Raw genomic sequence first — 26,531 nt, 5'->3', positions numbered from 1 at the left:
ATTTCAGATGATGCCCTAAGACTGAGGGTGTTCAAGTACTTACTAGCTGGAGAGGCAAGGAAAATGATCCAAAATCTACCACCAAATTCTATTCATTCTTAGCCTAAACTCGTCCGAGCTTTCCTAGCTAAATGGTTCCCGTAAAGCAAGAAGTCTGAGCTCCGGTATAAAATTTTCTTTTTCAAGCAACTACCGGGAGAACACCTACATGAGGAATGAGATCGATTCAAGCTATATTTAGTGAGGTTGCCGAATCATGGTTTTCTGGAATCTATCTTGTTGGAGAAATTTTACATGGGCACGGATCCTATGAATCAATCTATAGCCAAAAATGCAGTTGATGGATCTTTTATGGATAAAACAATTGCGAGGATCACACAAATCCTTGACAAAATGGCAAAACTTAACCAAGTTTGGCACTCAGAGGACACCACAGGTGGAATTGCATACAATACTCCTTCCCTGACCAACATGATTAAGGAGAACCAAGAAAGTGATCAAGTAATTGTCGTGCTTTCCACCAACGTCAATGTGTTGACGAAGATGTACACCGAAAGCCAAACAAAAAAGGTAAATGTGGTGGAAGATGTTCAATCCACATCAAATGAGGATTACGAGGAAGCAAATTGTGTCAACAACTCTCAAGGAGGTTATCAAAGGCAGCCCTACCAAGGTTCAGGATAACAAAATCAATGGAGGCCTAACTCGCAAGGGCAAGGCAACCAACAATGGCGAAATGACCAAGGTAGTTCAAATCAAGGGAATTGGAGTAACAACAACAACAACTTTTCAAATCGGAGTTCAAACCCCTATGTTCCACCAAAGGGGCTATATTCCAACTCCCCACATTGGAAGGAAAGTTCTTCAAGTGATTCCAAGTTGGAAAACATGCTTGAACGTGTATTGCAAAATCAAGAAAGATCCGACACTTCAATGAGGAATATGACCGAGCTTGTGGGTTCTCATACCGCATCTATTCAAAGGTTAGAGATGCAAATGAGGGATCTCTCAAAAGAGCAAAATTCGAAGCAAAAGGGCACACTCCCAAGTGACACAATTGCAAACCCAAAAGGTAGTGGGAGCAGTCCAACTTCTCATTGTATGGCAATCACAACTCGGAATGGGAAAATACTTCAAGGAGAGAATGAACAAGTGGTCGAAGTGGAAGATTCCGAACAAGAAGTTGAGGCACAAGTTGAAGTGCCAATTGTTGTTGAAGTTGAGAAAGTTCTAGAAGAGGTGAAAATTCAAGAAGTGAACTGGGAAGAGGTTAAGGAAGAGGTAAAAGAGATTGCAAAAACTTTAGCACCAATTCCTAGACCTCCTCCTCCTTTTCCTCAAAGACTTGCTAGAAAGGTTGATGATAACAAACTCAAGAAGTTCTATGACATTCTCAAGCAATTATCAGTGAATATTCCATTCGTGGAAGCATTTCAAGAGATGCCGAATTTTGCTAAGTATTTGAAAGACTTGATCACCAAGAATAAAACCACCAAGAATGAAGTGGTGAATGCGACTCACTGGGTTAGTTCCATTATTGCAACAACCACCGTTCAAAAGAAAGAAGACCCCTGAGCTTTTACCATTCTATGAACCATTGGGTTGCACGATTTTGCGAGAGCTCTTTGTGATAATGGGGCTAGAATAAATATAATGCCTCTTGATATTTACAAGCAAGCAGGGTTAGGTATGCCGAGGCCTACAAGTATGAGGTTGCAAATGGCTGATCACTCGATAAAGAGACCGGTGGGGATTGTTGATGATGTTCTTGTGAAAGTGGAAAAGTTCCTATTCCCCGCTAACTTTGTGATCCTTGATTGCGCTACTGACAAAGAAATACCTGTCATCTTGGGTAACCATTCCTTGCTACCGGAAGAGTACTTATGGATTCGGAATGAAATGAGGTCAAGTTCCGAGTTAACGACGAAGAGGTTATCTTTCAAGTGAGTAAGGGTATGAAGTTGCCACATGCATATGAAAACATCTCAGTCATTGATGTTATTGGTGAGGTAGAAGATGCAATCGAGATGAAGATGGAATAACAATGCCTTGGTGAGGCGTTGGCAGCTATTTTGGTGAATTTTGATGGTGAAGACATAGATGGGTACATAGAATTGGTGAATGCATTAAAAGGACTTGGGTCCTACACTTATGAACCAAAGAAATTTTATCTTTTCTTAGAGAATAGAGTCACTACCCCCGCCAAGCCTTCAATTATTGAGCCTCCACAACTTGAGCTTGAGCCACTTCTACGTGACTTGAGGTATAAATTTCTTGGCTCTAATGAAACTCTACTGGTAATCGTTTCTTCTTTGTTGAATGATGTGCAGGTAGAACACTTATTGAATGTCCTGAGGGAGCACATGCAAGCCATTGGGTGGACAATAGCGAACATCCAGGGATTCCCGCCGGAATTTGTGAGCACAAGATATAATTGGAGCAAGAGAGCAAACCAAGCATGGAGCATCAAAGAAGGTTAAACCCTTCCATACAAGAGGTGGTAAAGAAAGAAATCATCCAATGGTTAGATGACGGGGTGGTCTACCCCATTGCCGATAGTTTTGGGGTGAGTCCAGTGCAATGTGTGCCAAAGAAATGAGGCATGACCATGATCCAAAAAGACAAAAATGAGCTCATCCCAACGAGAAAAGTGACCGAGTGGAGAGTTTGCATGGACCACCGAAAGCTAAACAGTGCTACTTGCAAGGTCCATTTCCCTATGCCTTTTATTGATCAAATGCTTGATCGGCTAGGGGGAAGGTCATTCTACTGCTTCTTGGATGGATATTCCGGCAATAACAAAATCAATATCGCCTTGGAAGATCAAGAGAAGACAACATTCACATGCTCATATGGGACTTTTTCCTTTAGTCGTATGCCATTTGGGCTATGCAACGCCCCGACTACTTTTCAATGGTGCATGATATCAATCTTCTCGGACATGGTGGAAGATTTCTTAGAGGTGTTTATGGATGACTTCTCTGTAGTGTGTTATTCCTTTGGGTATTGTCTTGACAACCTTAGACAAGTGCTCAAAAGATGTGAAGAAACAAGCCTTGTGCTAAGCTGGGAGAAATGCTACCTTTTTTTAGCAATCCGCTAGGCAAGCGCCTAGGGCTAATTTTTTATTAATAAAATAAAAATAAAAATACAACAATTAGGAAGAGTAGAAATAAAGGGGACAATAGCACCGGTATTGTTATACAAATGCCTTGGCTATATAATCACTCCTCTACGCCTCACACTGCCTTATGATGACAGCCTCATGTAGAGGATTCATGGAGAAATGCTACTTCATGGTGGACGAGGGCATTGTTTTGGGCCACAAATTTCCAAACAAGGCATAGAGGTTGATCGGGCAAAGATCAAAATCACTTCCAAGCTTCCTCCACCCACTTCAGTAAAAGGTGTCCAAAGCTTTTTGGGGCATGCCGACTTCTATAGGCGTTTCATCAAGGACTTCTCAAAAATTACAAATCCCATGCGCAAGCTCCTTGAAAAAGATGCAAATTTTATATTTGATGAGAAGTGTCTCAAAGCTTTCGAGGAATTGAAAGAAAATCTCACCACGACACCTATTATTGTCACACCCGATTGGTCACTTCCATTTGAACTCATGTATAACGCTAGTGGTTTAGCTTTTGGAGAGGTGCTGGGTCAATAGCATAACAAAATCCTTCACCATGTCTACTATGCAAGCAAGACACTAAATGGCGCTCAAATGAATTACACTGTGACTGAGCAAGAACTTCTTGCCATTGTCTATGCTTTTGAAAAATTTCGGGCTTATTTGGTGGGGTCTAAAGTGATAGTTTACATTGATCATGTTGCTCTTCGCTATCTTATGGCGAAGAAGGATGCCAAACCAAGATTGATTAGGTGGGTCCTTTTGTTGCAAGAGTTTGACTTTGAAGTCAAGGATCGTAAAAGGATAGAAAATCAAGTTGTTGATCACCTATCTAGGCTTGAAGAGGCAGGGAGACCAAAAAAAACCTTGAAATAAATGATGTCTTTCTAGATTAGCACATATTGGCATTGTCTAGCACATTTGCTCCTTGGTATGCTTACATCGCTAACTTTTTGGTTAGTGACCTTGTTTCTGATGGATTGGAAGCTTATCAAAAGAAAAAGTTCTTACAGGAGAGTAGGCAATACTATTGGGAGGAATCCTTTTTGTTCCGTATTTGTGCCGACAACATCATTCGGTGATGTGTTCCGAAAGATGAGGTAATGCCAATTCCCAAGGCATGCCATGACTCCCCGGTTGGGGGACACCATGGAAGAAATCGGACGACGGCAAAAGTGCTTGAATGTAGTTACTATTGTCCATCGATCTACCAAGACGCAAATCAAATGGTCAGGGCATGCGATCAATGTCAAAGATAAGGGTCAATATCTAAAAGACATGATATGCCTATGAATTTTGTAATGGAGGTCTAAATATTTGATGTGTGGGGGATAGACTTCATGGGCCCCTTCGTGAGTTCTTATGGCATGACATATATCCAGGTGGATGTGGACTACGTCTCCAAATGGGTCGAGGAAATTGCCTAGCCCAACAATGAAGCAAGGAGTGTGATCGTATTCTTGAAGAAGAGCATATTTACGCGGTTTGGTACCCCCAGGGCCTTCCTTAGTGATGGTGGTTCTCACTTTTGCAACAAGGCTTTCACCGGGATGCTCGAAAAGTATGGAATAAAGCACAAGGTGGCCACACCTTATCATCCTCAATCGAGTGATCAAGTTGAAGTCTCCAACAGGGAGAACAAAATCATCCTAGCAAAAACTATCAATGCAAATAGGACTGACTGATCAAGGAAGCTAGATGATGCATTATGGGCATATCACACACCATTTAAGACTCCCATTGGCACCTCACCGTACCAGTTGGTTTTTGGTAAGACGTGTCACTTGCCAGTGGAGCTTGAACAAAAAGCCATGTGGGCTCTGAAAAAGTTGAATCTTGACTAGGCCGAAGCTGCTAACTTGAGTGTCGCGCCCCCTTTTTTCTCGCGAAATTGGGTTTCGACATTTTTTGGGACAACTCTTTTCGTGAGGGTAGGGAATTGGATTTGAAGAGTCACCACCTAACGGATTAAGGTGCGTTAGGGCACCTAGAGCAATTAACTCATATAACCAGTTTACATCACCAGAGATCGGGTAAGGGCTCGAAATTACCTTGAGGGGAAGGTGTTAGGCACCCCTTGAGGTCCACAACGGTGGGTCTTGGCCGAACTTAAATTAAGCAAATTAGTATTAAAAGGGAAGAAAGCAATTTGGACTGATATAATATTTAACTTATTTTTTTACACAGGAGTATAGGGGTGGTCCTAAGTTTTTTAGCCTATAGGATCATTCCATGCAATGCTTTGCAACTCCCTCAAGTCAGGGTTTTACTCATAGCATTAGCGCATGAGATATCATTTCCTTTACTACCCAATTACTGTCTTTCAGTTGTTACCTAAGCGCACTAATTGATTCTAAACCGTACCCTATGCGTGCACTACTCGTCCCTTACTTATGGTCCTGGAGGTATTTAGGACCTCTATTTAGGGTGCTTCTAAACTGACCTATGTTGCTTAAAATGAGAAAAGCTAGGCGACAAACAAAAATTCAGATAGGACTTCATGTAAAGAACAAATAAGGGCTCATATTAACCTCCACAAGTAGACGACAAATGCATGCAATTAAATCAGCAGATTTCATTAATTTAGGATCCTATAGGTAGGATATCTAGATGAGCAAAAATAGAATGTAAGACATCAATTTTATTAAGGCGAGCATCGGGACCTATTGGTTTGCCTACTGATTTTATGAAGCTTTGAATCTGGGTACTTCCAGGCAGTAAAATATCACAGTTTTAAACCCAGAATCAATAGTGAGTCCTGTGGATACATTGCTAAGTGATTTATAAGAGCGTTTGAATTCAGAATAGACTAACAGGATCATATAGGCATGATTTCTATGAGTTTGTTAATGATAGACCTATAGGCATGATTTCTAAGCGAATTACTGATTTTAACTCGTAAAGACAGGTTTTATATCTTTAGATCCAATAGCCATGCTTTCTAGGTCGCAGAATTAATTTAACTCCTATAGACATGATTTCTAAGTTTTGAAACTGGTTCATTTTATTCCTATAGGTATGGTATCTAAGTTGAAATTGATTTTTATTTCCTATAGGCATGGTATCTATTAATCATACGTGGACAGAATTTTTAAAGCAAGTTGACAGGAAAGTTTGTTAATCAAATAGGTAAAATCTTATAGACATGGTCACTAACTCATGTAAGTTATAAAATGTGCATGGATCCTATGGACGGGATTTCTAATGCAAGGGGTCTATAAATAGGATTTCTAGTATGCGAGAAAAATAAAGAACAAAACAATTAGAAAATCCTATAGGCAGGATCCCTAAACAAGTAGTAGCATTCACATGATTCAATCAACATAATAAACCTATAGGCATGATTTCAACCCAAAGATATAGAAACCCCCCTCCCCAACTTTCACTAATAAACCCCAGATCTGTTTATTACAGAGATTATTACAGCCCAGAATGAATAAATTATATAACGGTATCTATTACACTATAGGAAGCCTTAGCATGCCCAATATAAACCTGGGAACCAGGCCTTCAAACATAGCAACTTTGAAGCATAAAGGAGGATCCATCCATGGCACACAGGATTAGGTTCCTAGTGTGTCAAAGTTCCCAAGGGCCTTAAGGACCCCGAGCAATGCTTACACTAGTACCACACTTAAAGAAATAGTTCATAAAAGATTGGAAGACCAGCCCCAATGTGTCAGAGTTCAGAGGAGTCTCAAGGACCCTAGGCAGTGCTCATACTGGGGGTGGTAGGAATCTAAAGGACTAAGAGTAGCAATTTAAAAACCAGTACATAAAGGGTAAGGGGGATAGTTTTAGAAAAACAATTTAATCTTCAGAAGCAAATAGATTCAGGTTACAGGGTTGCAAACAAAGTTGTACCAAGGAACAAACAGAATCCATATTCAGCACATGATTCATGCAGATTGGTATTTGATCAAACTGGATACTCATATGAGTAATCACAAAAGCAAGGACACTTGAATTAATAGACAGAATTAGCCACATATTAATTACATGCTTGCACTATCCAGCCATGTTTAGAACATGGAACATACAACCGATTTAGACAGGGTTTCACATTATTAGAGATAACTTAGTTTATCATTATCATTAAGGAATCATATAGTCATATAGCAAACAGAATCATGCTGAGGTTTTGAAATAAACTAGCCAAGTAAGCACATAGAACATAATAGGATAACAGGAGTTAAAACATACCAATTGAGAAGAAAGCAAATAGGAATACAATAGCAATTTGAATTCAGAGAATCTAGCCTTGGCTTTCAGCCGGCCAGACAGTGTAGCAAATTAGAATAATAGTAAGAGAGAACTTAGTTTTTGAGAGAACGGAAAGGTTGAGAGTTTTTTAAGTTGTAAAAGTTGTTCAGTGGGGAAGTTGTAAATGTGTAAGTGTCTCATTGTCTGAGTGTCTAAAATCAGGTCAAGGGAAGGGATTTTATAACACACAATAGAGTAAAACGAATAAGGTGTAAAATCAATTACACACAAATAAGGTATAAAAATTAGTTAATCAATAAATTACGGTCAACATGAATTAATTAAGAGGACAAATTCAAATAAGTACCACTTAATTTAAGAAAAATCTCACATGGAATCACACTACAAAAAAAACAGCGTTTAGCGAAGGCCATATTCCGTCGCTAAATCAATGTTTTCCGTCGCTACAGTTGTTTAGCGACGAATTAGCGACGGATTCAAGTTTGTCCCTAAAATGCTCGTAGCTAAGCTCATAGCGACGAAAAAAACCAAACCGTCGCAGAATTGGCGACGGATTAGCGACGGAATATATTTGTAGCAAAGTTTTGCGAGGGAAATAAGCGTCGCTGTATTGCTTGTTTCTGTCGCAATTTTGACGCCTTTCGTCGCTGCAATACATAACAAAATTCGTCGTTTGTTCCTATAGCAACGAAATCGTCCGTCGCTAGACGTGTTATAGCTAATTCTCCCGGCATTTTGCAATAAAAATCTTTCGTCGCCAATTCGTCGCAAGATTTAATTTTACGCGATAATTGTAGCTACGAAAAGCATCCGTCGCTAATTTATTTTTAATATATTGTTGTTTTTAAAAATTCTTTTTATTTATTATTTTAAATGTAATCTGTTCAAGCATATTATATAAAAGCTATTAATTAAATACATTTAATAAAAAGTCACTGATATTAATATAAATTAACAATATATTTAACATGGTCCAAAATATATAGCATAATGCATATAATCGTATAATTAAGTACAAAAATCCATAAGGACCAACAATAAAGTCCAAATAAAGTAGGCTAACTATGTGAGGCTGGAGAGTTACGGTCATCATCAGAACCCAATGGATGAACCTCATCAATGTTAGCAGCAGTAGAGGATGTAGGAACTGTAGGTGCCACATCAGTATTTGGCTGATGCGAGGGTAAGGAAACTAATTCGCGTACCCGCTCAACGATTACAGGAACTATATGATCTGTCAGTGCAGGAATCAATCGCATCACTAACTCATCCAGATTCCCTATCGGTGTTGATTGAGCATTTCGAGGTGTTGCTGACGATGTAGCATCAGATCCAAAAGAGCCATGAAGATCTGGCCCGTAGTAGCATTTTGCTTCAGATCCAAGACCATATACTCTTCTTTTCTTTTCTCCTCCCGCAGCTTGATAAAATGCTTTACACTGATCAATATCAGATTGAGTTTGTGTTTGTTGTTGTAATATCTCCTGATATTTTTCCTGTAGAAATGTAAATAATTAGTGCTCTAAAAAAACTAATTAATATTGAGCATTCAATTTACAAAATGAAAAAATATATATGAAAGTAAAGTCAATAAAATTATTTAAAAAGTTATCTTACATGTACGATTCGGGATTTCTCAGCAACAAAAGATGTTCTATCATTACCATGTGTATGGACGTGCAAATGCAACTCACTTGGTGTTGGATCTCGACCATATTTAACAGCCTATACAAAAGTTATTCAATTAAGCAGCTTCTCAATAATTGTGCCAGAATTTTCACTATGGTGCATTCTCTCTAAGTAAGAGATGTATCACACGACCATGTATCACAAGACCTATGTCAGGTTGTGCTATTACAAAATACTATTGCTCAATACAGCAGCATGAATAAATTCAATGCACCTACTTTTATGAAAGATCAACAGTGATGTTATACTTCAACCACGTCTCATTTTATAAGAAACCTCAATCCCGAGTAGCCAACTTACTTGTATCCAACAAAAACAAATAAAGAGATAGAAATGTGCAATGACATGGAGAATATTAGAATAATAAACATTAGAGAAAGAATCTTCACACAAAGTTTACAGATAAAACCAAAATATCTTCTCTTTTTAGTTCAATCCTTCATTGCAAAATTGAGGACACTTATATAAACTAACAGAAGTAAGTGCATTTTGACAAAACACATAAACAGAATCTCAAGAACCCCATTTTGACAAGGAGATCTCTCACACACACGCTCTCAAATGCGCGCGCGCGCGCGCGCACACACACACACACATATATATATATATATATATATATATATATATATATATATATATATATATATATATATATATATATATAGAGTCGAATGACTTACAAGAAGGGAAGAGACCAACATAACTCCATTGAGAAAAAACAATTATTTTTATCAGAAGCAAAGGCAGACAAGAATTCCAAGAAGGTGAAAGAATTAAACAAGAAAGAACGGGACATGTTTTTATTGCCTCATCAGGAAGTTCAATAACATCCCGAGGCTTAACTTTCAAAACAGCTACCCAGTCATCATTGTCCTTTTTCGTGCTAGGATAAGGCACATAACACACTTGAGTTGCTTGCATCGCAAGAATAAAAGGTTCGTACTTTCTATAACGACGGCGATGGTTCACATCGACTAATTTGTATTGGTTATTCTCCTTGACACCAACATTCACAGTTGGATCAAACCATTCATACTTGAATAACACAGTTTGCTTTAAAGGTTCTTCGCGGTATTCCAATTGTATAATCTCTTGTATTCGTCCATAATAGTCACCAACATTTGGACCCGAGATACAAACTCCACTATTAATTGTTGATCTTGCACTACCATGACATTCTGTGTGAAATTTGTATCCGTTAACAAAATACACCGGATAACATTGAGCGCCGCCAGTGTAATCATTCAGAAGATAATAAAGTTAAAAATAGTATATGTTGCACTTTGGTCCTGTAGTTTTAGCAATAAGTACTGTTGGGTTAATTGAATTTTGAAGTATATGGTGAATATTTGAATGGAGAATTATAGAGAAATCATCTAAGTTTTTGTATTACTATTATTTGTAATCTGGAAGCAGACTCTTACTATTGTCTAATAAACTAGCTAAAAGAATGTTGGTCATGCTTTATCATTTCACTATCAGTATTCTTCTTCATTTAGTTAGAATTATTTCTTTCAAATTCACATAAACATAATCTTCTTAGTTCATTTGTCAAAAAAAAAAATTTAAAATATTTACTTGTGGGGTTTAAATAATGGCCATTGATATGTTAATATGAACCATTTTGGTATCCCTCTTTTACCTTCCATTTCTGAAATACTACAACAAACAAAAGAAAACATAGTATAGAACTGAGTTCAATGGTGTTTATGTGCTAGTTATAATGATCTTTTTCCTTTTACTTTTGTGGTAATTGGAATATTAATGATTGTTACACTTATAAAAAAAGGAGTTTATATGTGGTAACTAGTTTCGTTGAATGGTTAAACAGTGATATTGTGGATCCAAAACGGAGCAACACCAAGTAAGAAAAATCCAATAGCACACTATCCAAAAGAACATAGCTAGTACCCGATACCCACCAACACCAAAACTACGGTAGCAATAACAAATTACATTGAATGAAAGCAAGAATAGAGAAAAAATCACCAAAACTGAACAAAATAAAGCGCACACCACAGATAACTTGGAACAAAAATTGAGAAATTTAAAAAACAAAACCCTCAATTACAGATGCATGGGACGCGCAACATTTACCAACCAAGTACGAAGAAGACATTTAAGCAAATACTTAGATAATGATAACCATGGGAAGCCCCAAAAAATACCACCGAGATCCATAAAAACCAACTTTGAAGGAGAAGGTAAAGTACATATATTTTCGATTAAAGGATAAATAAAAAGGTGCAGCGAAATTGGTATCAAAGTGACGATTAACTCACATCACTTAGAGAAGGTTGGGGGACTTGCTTTGATGATTTAAAAGAATCTAGAATTGGCCTTACAACTGCAGGAAGGAAAAGCCCTGAAAGTTGACAATACAAGAAATGTAAGACCAGCTAATTGACAGACAAAGTCAAAGCAAAATTCAAGCAGCGAAGACAAGGAAAGGTGCAATTCAAAGACAATATCAAACTTGCACTTCAAAGTATCTAATTAGTTCACCCATTCATCATCCCTATTGACCAAATTGATGAATATGTCAACAGGAATCAACCCATCACTAAGAATGTTAGATTCCAGTGCAACAAGGCCATATGTATTGGGGTGATGTACACTAAGATATTACGAAAAGAGATCCTAAGTGATAAATTTTTCAATTGCAGATTAATTTTATGCATAACAAGTTAATGGATTTAAAGGCCAATTTGCCGAAACCCTAAACTTATATGGGAGAGGAATCTAAACAAGCCCAAGATTCAGATAAAAAAAATAAAAAATTGAGTGATATGGCGTGAGTAACATTCAGAACTCTCCAAAGCTCCTATGTAAGGCTTGACCTAATAGCCTGTGCCACACAAGAAAATAATACACTAAGCACTACTGACACCAACAAGATCGAGGCTCCGAAATTGAAGAATTTCAGAGTTCTGCAACAAAAATCTTGCAATTTCAAAAGTTTTCTTCTATTTTTCAGATATTAACCCTAGATTCACGCCCAATTTTTTGTATTTGAAGTAAAAAACTCACATTATTGAAGAATATTGAGAGTAGGAGTCTGTCTGATAGAGAGGAAAGAAAGTGGGCGTGTTGCCCTAATTGTATTGAGTGTGAGAGTCTGATAGAGAGGAGTGGGCATGTTTTCCTAATTTCATTTTTAGGACAAATATTTAGCAACAGAATTGGTGACAAATCGAATTTCTTTCGCTTATAATAGCTAATGAAATTTTATTTTAGTGGAACTAGATTTTTAGCAACGGAAATAGCAACGGACCTAATTTCTGTTGCTAATAATATCTAATATTTTAAGGAAACTAGCGACAGAATATTTCGTCGCAATCAACTGTGGAATGTCTTGATAAGTAAAATCACTGCAGCAACGGATTTTTTGACGTTACATCCGTCGCTAGGTTTTAGTAATTTTTGTCGCCTCACTTTCATCGCTAATTTTGTAGGTAAAATAAAGGCGCTAACATTTAGCGCCAATTTTAGCGACGAATTTAAGTTTTTGTCGCTATTCCGTCGCTATATTTTATACGGATTCTTTTTTAGCTTAATTGGCGACAAAGTACAAAATGCGTCGCTAATCCGTCGTTATTTAGCTACGGAATATCGCTTGTCGCTAAATTCCGTCGCTAAACGCTGTTTTTTTTTGTAGTGTTAATCAGTGTCTAAGAATGAGGTTAAATAAAGTAAGAACTAACTCCACAATCAATTAAGAGTCAGAACACAAAATCAGCCAGTAATACAGTTACATAAATAAGGTAAGAAGAAGTAAGAACTTAATAAGGAAACACGAGTACTAAATTCAAGCCCTAATTTAGGTAAGTGAATCAATTAGTACTTAATTGATAGAGTTGAAAATAAACAGGCAAAATAGTATGATAAATAGTCGAATAATTGAAACCCTAAGACATATCAAAGGCATAGAAATGAAACTCAAGAAAAAATAGTCAAAAAAGTAAATAAGAAAACCAGAGTTGGAAACATTTAAACGTTTAAGCATTTTTGCAGAAAACCCATAAGAAATCAAAACCCTAGCTTTTAGGGTAAAATAAAATCGGTTAATAATAATATTAAAAATAGAAAATCTTAAGGGAAAGATATCAAACAAACTCAAAACCACTTCAGATCTAAAGAGATCTAGACGGATTCAACCAGAAATATCTAGGTTCATGGAAATAAATAGAAGTGAATCAAAGCTGGTTTGAACCAGAGATTTGAAACAATAAAAACACAAAAATTATCTGTACTCGCAGATATCAGAGTGAACATAGACGTATTAATCGAGAAATGAGAGACTTTGAACCAAATCTGGTTCGAATCTCTTGAGATTATCCTCAAGTAACATGAAAATCATACAACCAATAGAGAGATGAGGCAGGATAGGGTGTGAAATTGAAGGAAACCCCCATGAATCAAGAGGGATATCAGTGACGGGGGGCTAGGGTTAGAAGGGGAGTAAGAGAGAAGAGAGTAAAGAAGAGATCCAGAGGCAGCGGGTTGGGGAAATTGCGGGTAGGGTTAGGAGCTTTAGTATAATTAAAAAGGAAGGTAGATCCTGGACCGTTGATCTTCTGAGATCGACGGCTAGGATAAAATTTAGGCTGGGGCGGGTTATGGATGGGTAGGGTAATTGGGCTTACTATATTATTGGGATGGGGGTCCGAAAATTCAATTGAAGAGGGGCTATGTTTTAAATGCCCATTTAATTTAATAAAATAATTTATAAATGATAAAGATGTCATTTGTGCATGAAAATGATTTAAAATAATTACTTAATATTATAAAAATATAAAAAGTCATTTTCTATATAGATAATATAATTATGCATATATATGGGCTGCTATTGCAAAATGTGCAATTCTAGCCTTAAAATGCAAATATAATTATAAAAAATACAATAAAAATATTTAAGCATTATATGGGCTTAAATGATAAATTTAGATGATTAAATAATCATAAAAATGTTATGAGGGATAATTTTGGATATTTATATAATAAAAATGCAGAAATAATTGATATAAAGCTTTAACAATTATAGAAAAATTATAGAAATACTTGTGCATGTTTGTAAATGCATGTGTACTATTTTAAAAAATATATATGCATATTAAAAATATATGAGGAAAAAATTGGGTATAAACAGCTGCCCTTCTTTACCCGGAAAGGATGAAAGAGTTATGAGGTAAAGAAATGATGTCCGATTTTGATCGAATGGGATGTTTTGCAAAATATAGGCTGCACCCTGGTCTTGAGCTGCCTACATATCCCTGGTTTTACAGGAATCAAGCCATGTGTAGTTCTGGACCCAGCGGTGAATGAAACTGATGGAATTGTTATAGGATCGGTCGTATGTTTTGGAAATGGTTCCTTTTGGGAAGGATAGTATCAGATGGGTTTATGCGGAGTTATAAATATGAGTCTGAAGTGTAATAGATGTATTACAGGGCAGGTATCTAAACGTTCATGGGGTAAAAGCAAGTAATTTGTGAGAATCGATTATGTTTTAGATAACAACAAGATAAAAATATTATGAGTGGAAACCGGAGCAAAAGTTGCTCATGTTCGAAGAACGGTTACCTCCTAGATTTCCTGCAAAAGTTAAAACATGATGCATGCAAATATATAGATTACTGTGAGAACTTCAACATGATGCAAATTCCCTTTGGACTATGAAGGTTGTCTTTGGACAGTGAAGATGATGTCCTTAGACCATGACGTCGCGGGCCATAAATCATGAGATAAGGGATTCGCAGACCATGAAATGATGTTCTCGGGCCATGAGAATGGTGCCTCTGAACCATGACGCCTTTGAATAATGATGTGCAATATTGAGAGATCTTCAAGCCATGACATGGTGTCTTCAGGCTATAAGGATGATGCCTTCGGACTATGACGCCTTCGGATAGAGACATGATGATGGAACATATGAGCAAACAAGACAGTGCTTAGTCTTGCATAGAATCGAAACATAGCTTAGTCCCTGAAAAGGCAAAATAGTGCTAGGTTTCAAATAGTGTAACATTCAGCATTAGACAAGGAAAGGCAGATCTTAGCCTTATGAAGTTGGGGAGGCAGGGCTTAGCCTCATGCAAGGAGAAGAGACAATGCTTAGTCTCATGTAGGAGAGGAGACAATGCTTAGTCTCATGCAGTAGAAGGCAGTGCTTAGCCTTATGCAAATAGCGAGGAAGGGCTTAGCCTCATGTAAGAAAGGGAGACAATGTTTAGTCTCATGCAAGAAAAGGGAGACAATGCTTAGTCTCATGCAAGAAAAGGGAGACAATGCTTAGTCTCATGCAAGGGAAGGCAGTGCTTAGCCTTACGCAAATAGGGAGGCAACGCTTAGCCTCATGCTAGGAAGGGAGACAATGCTTAGTCTCTTGCAAGGGAGGGAAGTGCTTATCCTTATGCAAATAGTGAGGCAGGGCTTAGCCTCATGCAAATAAGGGAGACAATGCTTAGTCTCATGCAAGAAAAAGGAGGCAAGGCTTAGCCTCATGCAAGATTTGAGACAGGGCTTAGTCTCATGCAGAGAGAAGGAAATGCTTAGCCTTATGCAAATATGGAGGCAGGGCTTAGCCTCGTGCAAGATTTGAGACAAAGCTTAGTCTCATACAGAGAGAAGGCAATGCTTAGCCTTATATAAATATGGAGGTAGGGCTTCGCCTCATGGAAGATTTGAGACAGGGCTTAGTCTCACGCAGAGAGAAGGCAATGGTTAGCCTTATACAAATATGGAGGCAGGGCTCAGCCTCATGCAAGATTTGAGACAGGGCTTAGTCTCATGTAGAGAGAAGGCAATGCTTAGCCTTATGCAAATATGGAGGCAGGGCTTAGCCTCATGCAATATTTGAGACAGGGCTTAGTCTCATGCAGAGAGAAGGCAATGCTTAGTCTTATACAAATATGGAGGCAAGGCTTAGCCTTATGAAAGATTTGAGATAGGGCTTAGTCTCATGCAAAGAGAAGGCAAAGCTTAGCCTTATGTAGTGGACAAATAGCAAATAGGAGCAAAATATTTCTTAGCTGGAGATATATTTACGTTTGGCGGTCCAGTTGTTATGAAGGTAATGATTTTAAGGCGCATGTACTTGTGGTTATTCCTTGTCCCTACATTTAAAGAAAAATCGTGAGTTTTGCGGGGAGGTTGGTTCGTGCCTTTGTCTGCTTGTTCTGCTTTGCTTCGCTCTGGAGGCCCTGTTCAAGTTGCCTTGGGTAACACCTGGCTGTCACAGAAATAAATTTTTCGAAAATGTAAATTTATTGATGAAATATAATCACTTTATAAAACATAGTAGTGTATAATATCAAGTAAATTAGATGAACTAATGACTGTGACACTTTTAGAGACATTGCGGCTTCTTTGTATTAGAATTTTGAGGGTCCTCCTCAAAATTCTGCCCCAATTACTTAACCAATTTTTGACTATCTTGTATATGATGGTGTCGGCTAGACTTGTTCCGGAATTTTGAGTGTCCTCCTCAAAATTCTGTCCCAGTTTCTAGTTCTGGGGGAAATGAAGATTTATTAAGATATGACCGAACCCACAGGGCTACCTACGTATTCCCTCTTAAACGGGAATTAAGTCAAGCGTAGTTCAGTTACATCAGAGGAGGAAATGTAAACAATCTAAAAACAGTATCTATGCATCTGAATTGATAGGTTTTGGCCAAACTTCTCCGTCCATTTCTGCAAGTATGAGTGCTCCTCCTGTCAGTATCCTGTGAACTATGTAGGGACCTTTCTAGTCGGATGAAAATTTCCCTTTGGCGTCATCCTGATATGGGAAGATCCGCTTCAGCATCAGCTACCCCAGTGTAAATTATCTTGGTTTGACCCTTTTGTTGAAAGCTCTGGATATTCTATTCTGATAAAGCTGACCGTGACATACTGCATTCATTCTTTTCCATATATAAGGGCTAGTTTTTCATAGTGGCTCCTTATCCATTCTACATCACTGAGTTCGGCTTCTTGTATGATCCTTAAAGAAGGAATTTCTACCTCAGCTGGAATGACAGCTTCGGTACCATAAACCAGTAAATAGGGAGTTGCCCAGTTGATGTGCGAATTGTGGTACGGTACCCCAATAGGGCAAAGGGTAACTTCTCGTGCCATTGTTTGTGATTTTCTACCATTTTCTTTAGTATCTTTTGATGTTCTTGTTGGCACCTTCCACAACTCCGTTCATTTGAGGCTTATATGTTGTACAGTTTTTGTTCTTGATTTTGAAGGTTTCACCCATGGTTTTCATTAGATCACTATTGAGATTGGTGGCATTATCAGTGATGATGGACTCGGGAACCCCGAATCGACAAACAATACGATCCCTGACATAATCTGCGATGACTTTCTTGGTTATAGCTTTGTAAGATGCATCCTCTACCCATTTTGTGAAGTAATCGATGGCCACTAAAATGAACCGGTGTCCGTTTGAAGTAGTGGGCTCGATCAGAACGATGACATCCATTCCCCAGGCAACAACAGGCCAAGGTGCACTTGTTGCATTGAGTCCATTTGGTGGTACCTTTATCATATCTGCATGTATCAGCATTGGTGGCATTTCTGGACGTACTGCATACAATCTGTTTCCATGGTCATCCAAAAATATCCCGCTCTGAGTATCTTTTTGGCTAGAACAAAATCGTTCATATGTGGTCCACAAGTTTTGGCATGTATCTCCTCGAGCAATTTGGAAGCCTCTTTTGCGTCAACACACCTCAAAAATACCAGATCAGGAGTTCTTCTATGCAGGGTTCCTCCGCTTTGGAAGAAGTGATTGGACACCCTCCACAGTGTGCATTTCTGAGTATGGTTCGCCTATTCTGGGTATTCTCCCTTTGCCAAATATTATTTGATATCGTGAAACCAAGGTTTTCCATCCGTTTCTTCTTCAACATGAGCATAGTAAGCCGGTTGATTATGGATCCTCACCAGGATGGGATCGATGAAATTCTTGTTTGGATGTTGTATCACTGATGACAAGGTGGACAGTGCGTCTGCAAATTCGTTTTGAATTATGGGCACATGTTTGAATTCTATCTTTGTGAACCTCTTCATCAATTCTTGCACATGATACAAGTATGTTAGTATCTTAGTGTTTTACATAGCCCATTATTCTTGAACCTGATGTACCAGAAGATCTAAATCACCAATTATCAACAACTTTTGTATATTCATATCAATGGCCAAATTGAGCCCCATGATGCAAGCCTCATATTCTACCATATTGTTGGTGCACGAAAACCTAAGCTTTGCAGATACCAGATAATGTTGACCTATCTCTAATACTAAAATTGCTCCAATACCCATTCCTTTGAAATTGGCAGCTCCGTCGAAGAACATCCTCCAACCGTCATAAGCTTCAGCAATGTCTTTTCCTATGAATGACACTTCTTCGGCAGGAAAAATACGTTTTTAGTGGTTCGTATTCTCCTCCCACAGGATTTTCAGCAAGATGGTCTGCCAATGCTTGTCCTTTGACTGCCTTCTGAGTTATATAGACGATATCAAACTTACTTAACAGTATTTGCCATTTTGCTAACTTCCCTGTAGGCATGGGCTTCTGAAAGATGTACTTCATAAGGTCCATTCTAGATATGAGGTATGTGATAGGCACAAAAGTAATGCCTCAATTTCTGAGTTGTCCATGTCAAAGCACAGCAAGTGCATTCTAGCAGAGAATATCGTGCTTCGTAAGGTGTTAACTTCTTACACAAGTAATATATGGCTTGCTCCTTTCTTTTTGTCTCGTTATGTTGTCCCAAAACACATCCGAAATCCCCATCTAATATGGATAGATAGAGTAGCAAAGGTCTTCCAAGTTCCAGCGGGACTAGGACTGGTGGCGTGGACAGGTATTCCTTAATTTTGTCAAAAGCCCTTTGACAATCTTCAGTCCAACTGGTTTCAGCATCCTTCCTCAATATTTTGAAGATGGGTTCGCATATTACTGTGGATTGCGCTAAGAAGCGGCTGATGTAGTTGAGGCGTCCCAGGAAGCTCATCATGTCCTTTTTGCTCTTTGGTGGTTGTAGCTCTTGGATAGCCTTAACTTTTGACGGGTCCAACTCGATTCCTCGCCTGCTGACGATGAATCCCAATAATTTTCCTGCAGGAACCCCGAATGCACATTTTGCAGGGTTCAGTTTTAAATTGTACCTTCGTAGCCTATCAAAGAACTTCTTCAAGTCTGCTATGTGATTTGTGGCCCTCTTGGATTTGATGATGACGTCGTCAACATACACCTCTATTTCCTTGTGTATCATATCATGGAAGATGGTCATCAAATCTCTCATATAGGTAGCCCCAGCATTCTTTAGACCGAATGACATTATTTTGTAGCAGTACCCTCCCCACAGTGTAATGAAGTTTGTTTTCTCTACGTCTTCTTCATCCATCCAAATCTGATGATAACTCGCGAAACAATCTACAAAGGATTGGAGTTCATGCTTGGCGCAATTGCTAATCAGGATATGTATATTTGGTAGTGGGAAATCATCCTTGGGACTTACTCTGTTTAAATCCCGATAGTCGACACATACCCTGACTTTACCATCTTTCTTCGGAACCGGTACGATATTGGCTAACCAGGTTGGGTACTCAACTATCCTGAGGACTTTGGCTTTGATCTGCTTAGTGAATTCTTCCTTAATTTTTAGGCTCATGTCTGGTTTGAACTTTCTGAGCTTCTGCCGGCGGACACATTGGATTGGTGGGCAATTTATAAGCTACTATGGATGTACTCAGGCCTGTTATTTCATAGTATGAGCATTGTCGTGCCCCCTTTTCTAGAGCAAAATCGGGTTTATGACATTTGGAGGAACAACTCATTCCTTTTGGGAATTGAGTTTACATTTGAAGAGTCGCCACCTAATGATTTAAGGTGCATTAGGACACCAAAAGAGTTTGATTTTGAATAACCAGAAATTAGGGTAAGGGCTTGAAATTATTTCAAAGGGAAGGTGTTAGGCACCCCTCAGAATCCACTAGTGTGATTCCTGGCTAGACAATTATTGTGAATTTGGGGTGCAATTATCATGTAGACAAATAAGGCTCAAATAAGAGGGGGTTTCATATAATATTTTGCAAGCAAACAAAGCTTGAAAGAGCCAAGGAAGCTGATTCTCAAAAGAGGAGTTGAAATGATAAAAGAAATAAAGAAGTAAGGGAAAGGGGGTCCTAGGTTTATTAACAATATGGATCACCCCACACAATTCCCGATAATCACTCCTCAATGAGGGTCTACACGTGACATTATCGCGTGGTCATCATATCCATATCTACCCTTCCTACCCCGTTTAAAGCAAGGATTGGTCTCGTTTACTTATTGCATGCTATTATTCGTCCCAATCCTATCAGTCCCAGAGTCATTTAGGACTACTAATCCTAAAAGGGAAGGATGTTGGACTTTTTTGGAGTTTCAAAGGTAAAACTCTAGGCGACATACAAAACACGCATTGCAAATCGAGGAAAACATATAACAAGCAGAGGCCCAAATATACCTCCTTAAACAAAGAAGCACGTAATTAGCATGACTTACACATACTGTTTAGGTCTGATTTAGAAGGTATTAAAGACGAGTGAGAAAATTGTTGAGACTGTTTCAGCTTATCACATAACTCAGATAAGAAGTCTGAATCAGGACTGCCTGCTGGTTGTAATTATTAACACAAGCAGATTCAGTTTATATTTATTACCCTAAGGCTCGCCTAAGTGTTGGACAAAGATCCTATGAGCATGGTATCTACTGGATTCAGAAAGCAATGAAACAGTAAGACTCGAAATGAACCATTTGAATGCATACTCGCTAAGTGAAGGACTCAAATTATTGAAAGAGAGAGGCAAAATTTAAACGAATTGATTGCAAGTTTTGCAAATGATGGCAGCCATTACTACTGGTTTTATATCTAACACTAAGTGAAGCAAATCAGATTTTTTATTAGAAACTTCTATAGGCATGCTTTCTAGGAGTTACTGATTTAAGACCTTGTAGACGTGGTGTCTAGGTGCAGACCTTGTTTTAAACCTTATGCAAAATTGAAAATTTCTATAGGCATGATTTCTATATGAAATTAAATATGCAGAATCCTATAGACATGATTTTTAAGTGATGTTTGAACATGCAGAATTCAAAACATCTTATAGGCATAATTTCTATATGAAGTTAAATAGGAAAACCCTATAGACATGATTTCTAGATGTAATTGAATATGCAGAATCCTATAGACATGGTTTCTATATGAGATTGAATATGCAGGAATATAGTAGTCATATAGTCATGATTTCTACCCTTTGCATACATGGTTACCCACACTTTTTCACTAACCAGCCCCAAATGTTTATTACAAATTATTACAAACCATAATAAATAAAATTACATCAGGAAAAGTAAAAAAGTACAACTAGAGGAAGCCTGATTCTAACTTCCTCTCTGAGTTACAAGATAAACCTAACTCAAGGACCATTGATCCAAAGCCTTTCTCCAATTTGAGTGTGTCAGAGTTTCCTAAGAGCCTCAATGGGACTCCGGGCAGTGGTCACACCTAAATTGTATTATCAGAATAGGGGCAAGTGCAGTGTGGAAGTACCAGCCCTCAAGTGACCAAGTTCAGAGGGAACTCAAGGGGTCCCAAGGCAGGGCTCACAAGAAGGGACAGAACTTAAAGTCTAAGAGAGAGTGCAAGTGAGGAGCTGAGTTCTAAAGGGTTGAAGGAGAGGGAAACATCTACAAACAAGTACACAAAAGGGGTTCAGGGGAATAGGGAAGTTGTAAAGAGCCTATGTGCTTAGGCAAGGGTAAGCTTTGGGCATGCACATCAATAGATAATGCTGGCATGCCTATAAGCCTACCAGAACATATAATATCAGAGAAACATAGAAGTGAGGGATCAAGCTTGAGTCATGGGCAGTAATATTCAGTACTGTCATGCTTCAAGCAAACCATAGCATCAAACATATTGGGGGTGGGGGTTTGTGATTCATGATAGATTCAGAACAGGCAGAAGAAAACTATAGCATGCTAAAATAAGTACTGAACTAAACACAAGCAGTAGACAGACAAGAAGGTAAAAGTATTAAGTAAACACAATGTTGTGATGCTGGAAATTTAATCAGAACATACCAGTTCAAAGAAGCAAAATACAACAGTAGCAATACTTGAAAGAAAACAGGCCACAATACAAGTAACAAAAGAGACAGTGCTTTTTGAATGTGAGTGTGAGTTCAGAAAACTAAGAGTGTTCGTGTCTTCTTGTGTCAATGAAAGAGCATGGTATTTATAGTTTGAAAACAGGCAGAGAATAAGGCAAGAAAATAACCACGTACCAATTAAAATCAATTAGCAGAAGAACTTCCTTTAATTAAGGAGTTCAAACTTAACGATAATGAGCAGAAATCATTTAAGGAAAGAGATCGAATAAGCATCTTGTGCAAATTAGACAATTAGAGGTAAATACATAGGAGTTTAATTAAGGGAAGGATCTTTGAAATGCACGGTTAAACAAATAAGGCAAGAATCAATCAGTACATAGTAAATCAAGGAGTCAGAGATTCGAAATTATTGGTTCATGAATAAACCAAGTCAGAAAGGCTAAGGAAAGTTTTCAAATCAAACCAAGAATTAGGGAAATTAGTAAAACAAGGAAAGAATCAATCCGACTTACAAAAAAAGGTCTGAAATCAGTCAAAAATTGAAAGTCATTTTAGAGGAGAAGCTCAGCATATATAAAGAGCACACAAGTATTAGGCATGCGACGCTAAATTTAGGACAACGAAAAGTGTCATGCAATTGCAAAATCAGTAAGTAGTGGACTATAAGAACATAGTGGTTACATAGGTCAGTTTCAGTAACTCAGCAATGGAGAAGGGAGAGAGCATCAAATAGCATGCAAAGGGTCAAGTAAAAGATCTTATAGGGTTTAGCAGGAAGTCAGAATCATATAAAGAAACAAAAGTTGAAACAAAGATTTCGAAACTCAGTCGAGTAGTAGATGAAACGACTTCAGGAACACGAATAGGTCCAAAGAAATTAGGGTTTTGAAACCAAATAAGTTCAGAGATGAGGAACAAACAAATCACATAGCAAATAGTCTCAAAACTCGAATGAACCCCCAAATTTTAGGGTTTTTACCATCAATCGAGTATAGAGATGAAAGACAAGAGAATCAGGCAAAATATCAACGAAGAGAACAAATCAGAAACCTTAAGAAATGACTAAGACTTTAACATAAAGAAACACAATAGAAGAACAACATAAGAACACAGTAGAAGAATCAATATAAGAAACACAGTAGAAAAATCAACATACGAAACACAGTAGAACACGCTAAAAATTAGAGAAGGCTTCGAACTATCTTAACAAAACCCTAAATCGGAAAAGATAAAGGTTTTGAAGGTAAATTTTTGAAAGAGACTTTGAGAAAATGTTTTAAAGCATAGAGAGAACAGAGATATACAACGGATCTAAAAGAATCAGAAGAACCTCGAAGGTTAGGGTTTCAGAAGAAACTCAGAGGGTGAAAAAGGCTTGGAAATCATCGATCTAAGCAGGAGAGGTCAAGATCAGGCCTGAATGGCCATAGCTGGTCGGAGCAAGGTCGAAGATGGCGGAGACAGCCATAGCACTGAGAACATCTGAGATCTAGACCAAATTTCTTCAAGGTCTGGCCTTGAAGCCATGATAATCGAGCATGTAGGAGTCGTAGGGGGTAGATACAGGCCATCAATGTGTTTGGAAGCCATGGATTTGGTCGATTTTAGGTGGTAATTGAAGGTGGCTGCTAGGGTTTTTGAGAGAGAGTTGGGAGAAGGGGGAATTCAAGGGCGGCTGCAAGTGCAAAATGACCAGGGTTTGGGGGTAGGTCCAGATTAAAAAAGGAAGGGGCAAATTTTGATCATTTCGATCAACGGCCTGGATTGAATGGGGATCCGAGCGGGTCATTTAAAAGGGTCATGGGTCGGGTAGACTTAGGATTTGGGCTGGGTAATTGAGTTTGAGATTGGGTTCAAATTGGGGTTGATTTAGGGATATAATTGAAATAAACGGGGCTAGTATTTAAATAGTCACTTTTCATTTGCTTGATTTTATAAAAATAGTAAAATAATTTATGAGAATAAATTAAAAGCACTAAAATGATTAATAATACATAATTATCAAATGAAAAATACTGGAGTCAATTTAATAAATATAAATACGATTTATATTTTAAAAGAGGCCAATATTGCAATTATATACAATTTAGCTTTAAAAATGCAAAATAAATTTGTGAAAATATGCAAAAAATTATGTTAGGTATATTGTAGAATAAATATGAGAATTCAATAAATGAATTACCAAAAAGATAATTTTGGGAATAATTATTGGGTTTTTCGTGATAAAATAGGGCAATAAATTAATTTTTGAAAATCTTTAAAAATTAAGGAAAAATGAGAAAACCTTTGGAAATACTTATATATGCATATACATGCTATTGTGAAAGTATTTTGCATATTAAAAAATATACAAGAAAAAATTGGGTATCAACAGCTGCCCCTCTTTACCCGGAAAGGATGAAAGAGTTGTCGAGTAAAGATATAATGACCAATTTTGACTGAACGAAATGATTTGAAGAGGTTTGGCCGTGCTCTGGATGAGCTGCCTACGTATCCCTGGTCTTACAGGAATCAGGCCATATGTAGTTCAGGATCCGCCGGAAGAGTATGCCGATGGAGACTTTTCAAGAACGAATGTGATATTGAGGACGAGGTGAATAGTCAAAGTCTAACAGGGCTGCGGGAACTGGAGCGGGATTGCTCCTGCTGAGATGGCCATTGCTTGCCGTCTTACCTGCAAATAAGCAACACAAGCATATATTGTGCGTAAATTTAAACATGATGCAAATTCCCACGACCATGAATTTTTGTCCTCGAACGTTTAGGATGACGTCCTTAGACCATGTTTTATTGGGCCATAAAGCGTATAATAAAGGATTTGCAGGCAATGAAATGATGCTCTCGGGCTATGATGATGATGCCTTTGAATAATGATATGCAAAAGATTAAAAGGGGTCCTCAGGCCATGATATGGTGTTCTCAGGCTATGAAAATGGTGCCTCCGAACAATGACGCCTTCGGATAATTTGGCAATCTTTCAGCCCATGAGATGCAGTAGGTGGCGATCTTTCAGCCGATGAGATGTAATGGATGGCGATCTTTCAGTCATGCAAATGTAGAGGTGGCAATCTTTTAGCCAATGCAAACGTAAATAAGGTGGCGATCTTTTAGCCCATGCAAATGTAGAGGTGACGATCTTTCAGCCCATGCAAATGTAAATAAGGCAGCGATCTTTCAGCCATGCAAATGTAAATAAGGTGGCGATCTTTCAGCCACTACAAATGTAAATAAGGCGGCGATCTTTCAGGCATGCAAATGTAAATAAGGTGGCAATATTTCAGCCACTGCAAATGTAAATAAGGCGGCGATCTTTCAGCCATGCAAATGTAAATAAGGTGGCGATCTTTCAGCCATGCAAATTGAGGTAGAGCTTAACCTCGGAAGGTAGAATGGTAGCCTTATGCAATGCAAGTATGCAGATAGAGACAGAGCTTAGTCTCGGAAGGCAGAATGGTAGCCTTATGCAATGCATAAATGCAGATGGAGACAGAGCTTAGTCTCAGAAGACAAAATGGTAGCCTTATGCAATGCAGAAATGCAGATGGAGACAGAGCTTAGTCTCGGAAGGCAGAATGGTAGCCTTATACAATGTAGAAATGCAGATGGAGACAGAGCTTAGTCTCGAAAGGCAGAATGGTAGCCTTATGCAAGAAGTAAAAGGGCAAAAATGACAATAGAATTTCTTAGCTGATTGCGGATTGCGTTATTGCGACTGCTGGGGATACTATGTCTGCTGGGGACACTGTGTGCGGATAGCAGTTTTGAGTAAGTGCAACGGTTTTGAGAGTTGTATTTCTGAGTGATGTGAGTCTCGTGAGTGTATAGTATATTTGATGATTTTGCAACTCAAGTAAAAAATCGTGAGTTTTGTAAAGAGGGGAGGTTAGTTCGTATCCCCGCTGGCTCTGCTTGACCTACTCGCTTTGATATGGTGACGTTGTACGTATTGTTGGGGGTAGTGTTGCTAAACAGAGCGATTTCAGAATTAAACATGCATGATTTAGTAAAGAAAATGTAACAATAAATACATAATTAAGAATAGTTTTCTTTAGATGAACCATCGATTGCGACGTGGTTCAAGACATTGCAACCCTTCTTGTTATGGAATTTTGAGGGTCCTCCTCAAAATTCTGCCCCAGTTTAATGGATTGATGCTTTTGACTACTGCTAGCAATGATTGGCTGAAATTAACTTCAGAATTTTGAGAGCCTTCCTCAAAATTCTGCCCCAGTTTCCAATTGCGGGGGGAAATAAAAGTTTTATTAAATTGTGACCGAACCCATTGGGCTGCCTACGTATCCCCTCTTAAACGGGAATCAGGTCAGGCGTAGTTCAAC

The 26,531-nt window shown here is 38.2% G+C and overlaps 3 protein-coding genes across 3 annotated transcripts; 2 read left to right on the top strand and 1 right to left on the bottom strand.

Annotated features, from left to right (window-relative positions):
• Positions 1-888: 888 nt before the first annotated feature.
• LOC138879703 (uncharacterized) lies at positions 889-1,575 on the top strand. The gene has a single exon (XM_070159337.1). It carries the CDS (start codon positions 889-891, stop codon positions 1,573-1,575), a length of 687 nt encoding a protein of 228 aa, XP_070015438.1.
• Positions 1,576-3,286: 1,711 nt separating this feature from the next.
• LOC138879702 (uncharacterized mitochondrial protein AtMg00860-like) lies at positions 3,287-3,664 on the top strand. The gene has a single exon (XM_070159336.1). The coding sequence runs from the start codon at positions 3,287-3,289 to the stop codon at positions 3,662-3,664; it is 378 nt and encodes a 125-aa protein (XP_070015437.1).
• Positions 3,665-8,332: 4,668 nt separating this feature from the next.
• LOC104217958 (uncharacterized) lies at positions 8,333-11,640 on the bottom strand. Its single transcript, XM_070160635.1, has 4 exons — positions 11,546-11,640; positions 11,323-11,405; positions 8,969-9,076; positions 8,333-8,847 (listed from the first exon to the last, which is right to left on the bottom strand). The coding sequence occupies exons 1-4, from the start codon at positions 11,547-11,549 to the stop codon at positions 8,410-8,412; spliced, it is 633 nt and encodes a 210-aa protein (XP_070016736.1). The 5' UTR covers positions 11,550-11,640; the 3' UTR covers positions 8,333-8,409.
• Positions 11,641-26,531: the final 14,891 nt, after the last annotated feature.

The sequence above is a fragment of the Nicotiana sylvestris genome, chromosome 10 (assembly GCF_000393655.2).
Source record: "Nicotiana sylvestris chromosome 10, ASM39365v2, whole genome shotgun sequence".
Lineage (NCBI taxonomy): Eukaryota > Viridiplantae > Streptophyta > Magnoliopsida > Solanales > Solanaceae > Nicotiana > Nicotiana sylvestris.
The sequence above is the reverse complement of the archived record's forward strand: the minus strand, read 5'-3'. Positions and strand labels throughout refer to the sequence as shown.